Here is a 12,500-nt window from a genome sequence, read left to right on the forward strand (position 1 = left end):
TTGCTCACACACACACACACTCACAGACAAATATATATATATATATATATATATATATATATATATGATATTGAAGTTCCCATAAGTTCGGGATGAATGCAAGTTGTAGACGAAACAAAGAATGAGAAAGTTATATAGAACTTTAGTCATGCGCAATAAATTATGAATACCCAACGCCAAGCACACAAACTAAAAAATATACACAATTTAAAAACGAAATCCGTTTACAGATTTTTTTTTCTCTTTTGTTCGTATAAGAACACTTTCCTGTTATCAATTAGTTCTTTTTTCTTTTTTGAAATAAGGGTAAGCAATATTTTGGAACAAAAACTATATTTATAAAAATACAAACATTATGCTTCGTAAAAACTGAAAATTGCATACACATAAGGCATTTTCGTTGCCTGTTATTATTATCATTATTATTATTATTGTTATCCTTATTATCATTATTATTCTGGTTATTAATATTATATTTGTTGTTGGTGTTTTGTTGTTGTTATACTAGTATAATTATTATTGATTTATTATTATTATTACTTTATTAGCTGATGTTAGTTTTCAATTTTGGGACACCGAGAAAATAAAAAAGGGGACAAAAATTAAAAACATAACAATAACAATGTGGACTTTTAATCCTAATTTTACAGAAACGAATAACTTATTCATTTATTTCCAAATATTTTCTTTCTCCAGTTTTACTTTTTTATTCTGTTCGAAAATATTTTTTCATGGATTTCAATTTTACACACAAACACGCACAAATTCAAGCAGACATATTCATACAAACATACATGTATACATACATACATACGCGCCTGCGCCTGAATAGGCATTCCCATGTAATCCAAACCTAGAAAGTATACCGTAATGGGGCTTCTCTTATATATACGCCATTCACGTGAAAATGCAATGGCGTCTGTAAGCGGTAGATAAAACGATTTAATTTGCTTAGTTCTTTTCTAAGGATGTAATTTTCCTCTCTCATTATCGTCCTTCATTTTTTTGTTCAGTAATTTCTTTCATACCTATACACACATACGCACACATATATATATGTATATATATATGTTCTATATAATTTTCTGTTGCATTTTCTATATCCCGTTCTATGCTTTCTTTCCTCGTTTCTTCCGTTCCTTCATTGACGTTTCCTGCTTTTAATAAACAATTTTCAACATCAATAACACCATTTAAAATTGCGTATTAAAAAAACGTAAATATAATCTAAAGTAGTTTGTTAACTTAATAGAAAAGCTATTTAATTGCTTAGTAAATCTACACACATACAAAAACACATACACCATATATACCACAGACACACACATACGTGTTATACACATATATAGACATACACGTAATTGGGTTGACTTTGTATTGTAATATTTCGTAACATTAGTGAATGTCTTAACTATAGGCATTTCTGAATGTATACGTACGATGTTATACATCCCTACACACATATACACGCACGCACGCGCACACATAGGCCTACATAGATGTCTATGTATATATATGTGTGTGTGTGTGAGTGTGTGTGTGTGTGTGTATATATACATACATATATATCTATATATATATATATATATATATATATATATATATATATATGAACGGTTTTTTTATGAAGAATTTTATGAACAATTTTTTTGCAATCAATAGGTTATGAATACAAATCAAAAATATAAAGAAATTGTAATATTATAGCTTCTATATTAACTTCATTCAACGGTTACCTGTTGCTTAGTAATTATATATATTTATATATGTATATATGTGTGTATGCATATATATATATGCACACACAAATATATGTATATATATACACATATATGCGTAAGGCAATTTATATATGTTGCCGAATATGTGTATGTATATAAATATGTACATTCATAATATATGCGTACGTGTGTGTGTGTGTGTGTGTGTGTGTGTATTTTCTTTATAAATGTGTGGAGGTGTATATACACATTCATAGACATACATTAATATTGGCACATAATACATGTACGCACATTTTTAATATTACATAGAAAGTTAAAGAGTGTGGGAGAGATACATAATTATATACACACGCACGCTTATATATATATATATATATATATATATATATATATAAACACATACACAACTGATATCTCAAGTACTACAGATTTAGAAATTCACCAAACTACTCTGAAAACTCTATCTCTGAATGTCGCTATATATGTCCTATACCCTCAGAACATTTGACTCTAGTCCCAATACAACAGCAGACCGTTTTCCGCCAGGGGAAATTCCAAGACAGATCGGACACTGTTGAGGGTGATAAACATTTTCCCGTTCCATGACGAGTTTTTTTTTATTTTTATTTTCTGTTAGTTCTACAAACATTTGCATGTAATCTACCAGTTAAAGTTACAGAAATTTTTTGTATTTGTATTGAAGTATATACCATTTTGTCTTACAGTTCCATATCTATTCGATTGTGATTCATGCCGAGACTACCAATATATACATACATACATACATATATACATACATATATATATATATATATGTATATATATATATATATATATGTGTGTATGTATATATATATACACATGTATATATTAAAATTATATTTGTTGTTGGTGTTTTGCTGTTATACTAGTGTGATTACGTGTGTAGTATGTTGCAGTTGAGAAATTGTGAGGTTTTGTGGTTGTTTGTGGGCTGTGAGCAATCGTGGCTGTGTGGGGGTTGTATGATCAACCGTGCTTGTAGTCTACGTGATTAAAGTTCTGACATCGGATGATATCGGCCATCAACTATGTCGCAGAATACAGGAGTTTGTACACCACGTATTGAGTGTAAATATTTATGCTAGATTTAGTAGCTGGCGACTCTAGATCTAAAAGAAAATTGCTATCGAAATATATGAAGTAAGTCTATGTTTGAACCAGGAACCATGTGGTTGGACAGCAAGCTTCTTACCACACAGTTACGTGTTTATTCAGGCAATTTTGTCGTTTATAGACAGTGGGATCATTAAGAAAAAAAAAACAATAATATTAATTGCGACAGAAAATGTATTAATAACAAAATGTAATATTAATCTCTCACTTAACGGGAATGCTGAGGGAGGAAACGGCTAGTATGTTTAGCTGGACGTCTGTCAAAGACAAGAGCAAGTGAGAGCGAAATCAAGTGATCTGGTAGTTCTGCGGTGGTCGTATCAGATAGTTATCGTCCATCACCGACATAAACAAGGATTGATTTCATGCACCAAAGACCTGCATGGGAGTTCCTCTCACGTTAAATAACTCAAAATTCGTTTCTAATAGTTCTAGCACAATATCACTTCAAGTGATAGATATTAGCTTTTGGTATTAATACTGCCTCTGTCGATATATATGTATATACATATATACACATACATATATAGATATATAGATATGTATATTATATATATATATTTATATAGATATATATATACACAGATACATCTATATGTTTGTACATATATATATATATATATATATATATATATATATATATATGAGACACACGCACATACATGAGAGAGATATATTGCCTTTCGCTATTAATACTGCCTCTGCCGATATATACATACATACACACATATATGTGTGTGTATATATATATATATATATATATGTGTGTGTGTGTGTATAACTATAGGAATGTGATTTAATGTTACGTGTGTGTTATGCTAAAGTTTTTATATTGAACAATGTAGTCTACGGCATTGTATATATAGGATTGAATGGACCAGAAAAGACTGTCAGATTGCGTATACACTTGTGTATATGTGTACACGCTGAAATTGCTGAATAATTGCGAGCCTCAATTTGGGTGTATATAATGAATATATTAAATTGTGTATGCGTTAACTTGTAGTAAAACCGCATACAAATGATTATATAGGTGTGTGTATTGATGAGAGTATGTGCATATTATATATATATATATATATATATATATATATGTATACATATATATGTATGTGTACATATATTTGTTGCCGTGTGTGTTATTTTATATGTACAAATAAACTCATACTTACATATATACGCACGCATGTATATATATTTATATATCGCAATTATCGGTGTATCAGCTAGTGAGAAGCACTCTTTCCTCAATATATATATATATATCATTGCCCCAAACACGGCGGACATTAAAAGTGCGATTGTAAGTACTGATGATGATGACTAGGACGACGACGATGATGATCATGACGATGGAGTTGGTGATGAGGGTGAAAAACAGAGGTGATTATACGGGTGAAGAAAACCAACAAAACCTTCAACAACAATAAACACCATTTACAACATGCCACCACCACCAACAACAATGATAATAATAATAATAATAATAATAGCAACAACAACAGGAGCAGTAACAGTAAAGACGTGGTGCTCCAACAATACTAGCAACAGTTAAAGGTGGTAACAGAAAGAGACGCAGTGTTGTATTAGCTAGCTAGCTGCTTCGTTAGTTTGTTAGCTGGTCTACAGTGGGATGTACACGGAAATCTCACAAACGTCTCGTCTGGCGGTGTTATGTCGCAAATAAAAGCGACTTCTACGATAAATCAAGCCGAGGGGTTGTAATGAAATGATTCGTTAGTTTTGATTTAAGAGAGAAACACGAGAGAACCTAGATGAGATGCGAAAATTACAGTTGGCGATGCAAGACCTTCGACAGCGTTTCATGCGCTTTACTGTGCAATTCACGCTTGGCCGACTTTATTTAAACCATTAATGAGGGAGACAAAAGCACTAGACGAGTGGTTTAATGACCGCATACGGTGACCTTCAGTGCAGCGAGTTTGAAGAACGGCCCACAAACAACAAAAGGACGGATGCCGACCAGTGGTAGTAGTAGTAGTAGTAGTAGTAGTAGTAATTTTGATGGTGGTGTTGGTGGTAAGGGTGACGATGATCGTGGTGGTGGTAGTGGTAATAGTGTTGGTAGTGGTTGTAGTAATGGCATTGGCGGTGATGGTAGTTGAAGCAATAGTATTACTGGTGGTGGTGGTGGTGGTGGTGGTGATGATAGCGGTAGTACAACTAAACGTTGTAGCAGAAGCAGTACATGTAGTAGTAGTAGTAGTAGTAGTATAGATAGAAGTACAAGTAGTAGTAGTAATGGGGATGTGGTTGTGGTGGTAGTCCTGGCAGTAGTAGTAGTAGTAGTAGTAGTAGTGAAGGGGTTAATGGCTATGATGATGGTGGGGGTTGTGGTTGTAGTGGTGGTGGTGGTAGTTGTAGCCGTGGTTTTGGTCGTTGTTGTAGTAATAGCATTTATGGTTGTGGTGGTTTTAGCAATAGTAGTGCTGGCTGTGGTGATGGTAATGGTAGGGGTAAAGTTATTGCAGCTGTAGTAGTATTTCGAGTACCAGTAATAGTTCAAGTAGTAGTAGTAGTAGTAGTGGTGGTGGTGGTGGTGGTAGTAGTAGCTGTATCAGCAGCAGTAGTAAGGTAATAATAGGAAGAACAAAAATAAGCGAAAATCCACATTGGAAATGAAAAGAAGTAAATGCTTTTTAAGAAAAGTAACGATAGATATATATACAATTAGATAAAATGAGCTAGGAACAGAAGTAATAAAAGTCATTATTGTGAATGATTAAAGATATATATATATATATGTATATATACCGTAATTACCCATGTAATTTGCGCACGTGTGTAATTTACGGAGGTGATTTTCAGGATAAAGGATAAATTTTTTTTTAAATAGCTTCTACTCACGTAAAATTCGCACCCAAAAGTTTTCAGAATTGTCGATATGGCCAGGTAGAAAATATTTTCAATTTAGTTGGATTTAGCATAATTCCACTTACATATGATTAGATTTTATTAAATTATCATTTATTAAAAATTATTTCTGTTTAACAGTGTGTGTGTGTGTGTGTGTGTGTGTGTGTGTGTGTGTGTGTGTGTGTGTGTGTGTGTATATGGAAAGGGAAAGAGATAGACAGAGATAGATAGAAATATGCACATGCACTCTTACAGGCCTAGACACATGTTCTTCTTAGTCTTAATAAAGACTGCTCAGTTAGATCAAGTGAACAAGCTGCTCATTGAATTGTCACATGTGTGACTAAGCATTTCATATGCACGTGCATATTTAACGCATTCTGCATGTAGCTCTTACGGCCTGCGACAAGATTCTAAGCTCGCTTTGAATTTCAGCTCTTGCAGATTAATCAGCTGAAAATATATGTTTATTCACATAGAATCTCTATTTCTTGTTTTAGTAGATGATTTTAAGTGTATGTAACCAACAGAGAAATCTGTTCAATTTGGCTGCATTTTAACCACAAGCAGGCTGGTCAGAAATGACATTGGTCAATCATTGGCTGAAGCATATCGAAGTTATTTGTTGAACATATATCTGAGTACGCAAAGGTGTGGCTGTGTGCTAAGAACCACATAGCTCCGGGCTCAGTCTTACTGCATGGCACATGGGGCAAATGTCTTCTATTGTAGCCTTGGGCCGACCAAATCCATGTGCGTAGATTTAATAGCCGAACGCACCCACATTCATACATCTGCAAATGCATATATATACATATATATATATATATATATATATATATATATACCACTGAGTCTTCCGATTTCGATCTATAAAAAAAACATTCGCACCGCAAGCATATAGATACACGAACTATTATAGTTCATAAATTTGATAGAAATGGGGATAGTGATTCTCTGGTGTAAAGGTAACACACTTAGTCGCGTTAGCAAAAAGATGTGGGTTCGACTCCCACGCGGATAGGGAAGCCTTTTTATTTCCTGTCGAGTGCTTATATGCCCCTTTATCATACTATTTTCCTTAGCCGTTGCACGGTGATCGCCGTAACTTTTAAGCTTATATAAAAATACCATTATTATTATTTACAGAATTGCCACACACAAATAGATGGGTAGATGTCAATATCCGTTTGTATTCCATCATGTTCTTTCCGTCCATTTATCTAACTTCGTACGCACGGCATCCCTGACATTGGGGGCTAACTTAGAACATCATTTTCCCAAAATCATGCTAAATACAGAGAGAAACAACCCGGAACTAGAACCAGGTTGGTCTGAACAGAATTTCTTTACAAGACCCACATGCTGCTACTATTTTTGCAACCTCAATATTTACGGAAGCACCGTGTAGTCGCCGTATTGTCACTAACGGCAACAAATTTATGGTTTTGTAATTCTTTAAATTCTGTTGTGAAGTGGAAAGACCTGCCGTGATATATAACAGGATTATTTGCTTCGGTGCAATAGAAGCGTGCTCGTCTCTGCATGATTAGCTCTTTACCTACACAGGACTTCGCTTAGAAGTATTGTACTGTAAAACTAAAAGGTTATTGTTTAATTATACATGAAATACAAATATACACACATACCTTCGTACATTCACACACACATACACTCTCACACACTTGCGTATGTATGCACATATACAGACACACACACACATACGTTTGTATGATTGTGTATATCTGTATATCTTTTTATACATCTATATGTATTTATCGTAATATCTTTGCGTGCGTGCGTGCGTGTGTGTGTGTGTGTGTGTGTGTGTGTGTGTGTGTGTGTGTATACTTCTGTATTCCTGCGTATTTATCACGTAGTCACGCACAACCTCAAACGCAAGACACCCTTCCACACGAACTATAAATACCCACATATCAATATATGTAAACACACACACATATATATATGTATATTTGTATATATACATATATATATATATTTATATACATTTATATACACACACACACATATACATATATTTATCCACGCGCACATATGTATACTTATATATATATATATATATACATACATGCACACATAAATATATGCATGCATAGATACATGCATGCATGCATACATACATACATAGAGATATGTGTTGTGGGGGTGTCGGCGTACGGTCTGAGTTTGTGATATAAAACATGCAAAAACGAAAACGTTTCTCTGACGGCGATATACGTAAAAATCTGTTGCATGTCTGTTAAAAGTAACAAAAGCCAACGAAAATCTGAAACGTGGAAAAATTGAACATCTAGACTCAGCAAAATGTTAGATAAGCTCATATACAGAAGAACGAACGGATATTTTCACTGAGTGGTTTTTATCTCAATTGTTCTTTTGTTTTTTGGGGTGTTTTTTCTGCAAACTGCAAAATGTTAGTTTTTCTGTGTAGGCGTGTGAAATCTTGAATCGTAAACACCTTATAAATCCCTCCATTGCGAAAATATTGGAAATGATTCGTTTTTGGACGCAATTGGGTAATGTCAAGAAAAACTGTGGAGCGTATTAATCTTCCGTTTTATAGGGAAAAAAAGCCTCACATTTTTCGTGGAGGAGCTCAGTGGATTGCATTGCCCCCTGTTCTAAACTGGAGTTTATTTTATAATGTTTTCTACTTTAGGCACAAGGCCGGAAATTTTTGATTAGGTCGACCTCGGCGGAATTTGATCTCAGAACGTAAAGAGAGACGAAATACCGCTAAGCATTTTGCGAGCTAACGTTTCTGCCAGCTTGCCATCGTATAATATTAACCCTGAGACGATATATGGCTAAGTCCACCTTGCAAGGGACTCAGTGTGTCATTGCATATTTGCTCATGTTGTATTTTTTTTTTTTTTTTTGTGTGTGTGTTTCACCATTTCAACGCGAGGATACTCATATAATATCAGCTATAAATATTATATTATATATGAGAAATTCAATTACGTGAAACTCTGAGTAAAAGCATAATAGCAATCTCAGCTCCAGAATAAGAAAAAAAGTCGTTAGTTATTCTTGACTGGGTGTTTTGTGCCGCTTACGTACATACATACATACGTGTGTGTGTGTGTGTGTGTGTGTCTGTGTGTGTGTCGATACCATGTATTTGTGATCAATGATTATATATCAGTTTGCATAATTTTAGTTTAAAACCACAGGCGAGTTAATCTGCATACGTTTCTTACTTGTTAAACAACAGTAATAATAATAATAATAATAATAATAATAATAATAATAACAAAAAAATAATAATATCAATAATCATTTGATTATTCATCTCAATAGCGACTTACAACAAATACATAACAAGATGGATACATAACGATATATTTCTAACTCTAATTTTTGATGTAATGCATCTGTATAACCACGCGCGTATAATCAGCAACTTATTCACATACATATAGTCACACTTTCATATATAATGCATGTATATTTATACTTATGTGTGTGAGTGCGGTGTATATTTGTATGCACATGTATGCAAATAGACACAGATATACATATTTTCATTTATATTGTCATACGCGTATATGTATATATATTTGTATTCATATACACTATATACATATACGTACATATATATAAATACATATATATATACATACATATATATATATATATATATATATATATATATATATATACATTCTATCTGTCTATCTATATATATATATATATTTCTGTCCGTCTGTCTGTTTGTCTAACTGTCTTTCTTTCTATCTATCTATCTCTCTCATATATATATATATATATATATATATATATATATACACACACACACATACATTTATACATACTCCCACAACTATATACACCCGTATAGATAGATGTATATATAAAACCACACAAATACATACACATACGCACACACACACACACACAGTTGCATATTTACTTATACATAATGTATAAATATTCCTTGTAAATAACTCCCAATCGTACTTCCATTAACGGGATGGAATATCTCGTAAAACTTACTATCCAGAAATAGATGTTTTGATGGTTAATACCCTTCTTGTAGTCGATGTTGCTATTATTGTTGTATGTGTTACCATTATTATTATTATTATCATATCCTTATTATTATTATTATCATATCCTTATTATTATTATTATTACCGTTATTTTCGTTGTTGTTGTTAAGCTAGTTATCAGGTCGTCGTTTTTATTTTCGTCTGTATGAGCGTGTGTGGTTTGTTTCGATTTGGTTTCCAATTTTGCTTTTGTTTCGGTTTATTTTTTAGCTTTGTTTTGCTTAAGTAACAATAGTTTCAAGTTTTCTAGGTAGTAATTTAAATTCAACTCCGACTGTCATCGGTGTAGGATACGGTTATCTTTCTGTAGGCAATATTGATAGAAATAAATACAAATATTTGGATGCAGGTATACACACAGACACACACAAAAATACCTACACATACAGGTACACGTAAACATACACTTCCATACACATACATACAATCAGTTACACATCTACGCAAAGTAATATGTATGGTCGTGTGTCTATATATATGTGTGTGTGTGTGTATATATATATATCTGTATAAATATATACATATAATATATATACACGCACCCAAATTCATTTGTACATGTATACATGTATATATATATATATATATATATATATGTATTTATATGTATGCATGCAAATACACACACACAGATATACGCATACATAGATATATAACACCTCTAAGTAGAAACACACACGTATTGAAACATATTTCCGTATATGTCCATATAATTATGTATATATATATATATATATATATATATATATATATATATAAGCGATACCTATGCTCATGTCAGTATTTATGAAATGATATAGACGTAAATATAATCGGTAAGTGTATATTTTTAGTGTGTGTCTGTATTTTCCATTTCCCAATGGAATGCAGTCTAGTTTATATTCAGACGAAGACAGCAGAGCTTAGAAGCAAAATTTATGACATTATTTTATGCAGCTATCATCTCTTGCCATTCTATAGGTGTATCCGGAAGACAAGGTCCCCCTGGTATTCCAGGAATTCCAGGAAAAGATGGTAAAGATGGAGCAGTCGGACCACCAGGTGAGCACTTATTTCTACTAACACTTTGGTTTATCTTATTTGTTTCTCAATTTTTTCCAATATATTCAGAAGAATTTTGCAGTATTTGTAAAACGTAAAATAAGATGCCTTGAGGTTGTATATTTGTTTACAGCATTTAATGTCTTGAATTACAATATAACTGAGTTTGATATTACTTCTAGTGTTGTTGTGTCTTTTTTTTTTCTGGCTTTGTTAAAAGTATTAGTTAAAGAATTAGTCGATTTCAATGTCTATCAGTTACGCCGCCAGCACGTCTGTTATTGTGTCTTTGTAAGAAACGATAAGGATTGTGATGTGCTAGATTATTTTGAGCGCCGGATACGGTTCCAAACGTTGGTTCCTCCGGCTCCTCCTGCTCTGAGTTCGAAAGACGTTAATGCAAGCATTGCCTTAAATCTTCCCGGGACTGATAAAATAGTGTAGTAGCAGAGGACTGGGGTTGATATAGATTGCTAATCCCTTCCACAAGATTTCTGGCATGGTGTCTATATACAATCATAATCTGGTGGAACAATCATTGAAGTCTTCCTTTCTCTTGGAGCAGTGTTTCTCAACCAGGGTCCATATAGTCCTTGGGGGACCCAGATAAGATGTAGAATAAACTGGTTATATTTCTATTATAAACAACATTTTTTTAAATACAATTCCCAATAATATTCAATAAAAAGAACATAATAACAGGGTTTTTACACCTTGAACAGCTGCCAGAGCTCACCCGTGTATAATCAGAATGAAAGGGGTCTACAGGCAAAAAATGGTTGACTATCACTGCTCTAATCTTTTGAGTGTTATTCGTGTTAGATTTTTAGCATATCACGTAACGATGTAAGCTTCATCATTAAGCCTTAGATATTACTGACTATAGTTCTAGGATTCATAAGGTCGGCAGTTAGGATTTCCTGGCGTACAAATGGCCGGGAAACACAACATACCCTTTTCCACTCAACGGGATGCCAGTCCGAAGCATGGTCCTTTATTTGCAATTGAGGAGTTTGGAGAGCAACGTGAAATGAAATTGTTTTCCTCAAGAACACAACACATCAACTGTTTCGGGAATTGAAACCACGATCTTGCGATCGTAAGTGTGCTACTTGCTAACGACCACATGCATCCAGTAAGACCTAAGTGCTTTGTTTTTAAACATATCTTCCATTAATGGCGTCTGTCTGTGACGACATGAGATAAATTATAGAACGCATCCTTTGCCTTGAGCGCTTCCAACATTCATTAACTTTGAAAAATAAACATATTATCAAGGGCATCTCTTCATGGTTACATACCCACGCACACACACATACACCACACACGCACATACACACACGTACTGACGTACATTTACAGAATGCATCCTTTTACTTCAGCGACCCTAACTTTATTAATTTTCAAAATGAATCTCTGATCAAAAGCATCTGTTCGTGACCAGTATATTAAACGTATCATAACGGACATTATAGAGTGCATAGCATACTTCATTGACCCTAACTTTTAAAAAATTTCAAAGAAATAATTATACAACGATGGCACAAATACAAAAGCTAAAGCGGCATGCGACGCTTTCGTAATCGGCCATATTTGTACTCTAGACGATATTTTAACGAGTTTT

The 12,500-nt window shown here is 33.4% G+C and overlaps 1 protein-coding gene across 1 annotated transcript in view; it reads left to right on the forward strand.

Moving 5' to 3' along the window:
• LOC128249552 (uncharacterized) overlaps nt 1-10,974 on the forward strand; it is a 714,438-nt gene extending 703,464 nt beyond the window's left edge. Inside the window, exon 8 of the mRNA XM_089363343.1 lies at nt 10,796-10,974. Coding sequence (XP_089219469.1) covers nt 10,796-10,974 — 179 coding nt within the window. The remainder of the gene's footprint in view (nt 1-10,795) is intronic.
• Nucleotides 10,975-12,500: the final 1,526 nt, after the last annotated feature.

The sequence above is a fragment of the Octopus bimaculoides genome, chromosome 15 (assembly GCF_046866305.1).
Source record: "Octopus bimaculoides isolate indiv1 chromosome 15, ASM4686630v1, whole genome shotgun sequence".
In the NCBI taxonomy this organism is placed as follows: domain Eukaryota; kingdom Metazoa; phylum Mollusca; class Cephalopoda; order Octopoda; family Octopodidae; genus Octopus; species Octopus bimaculoides.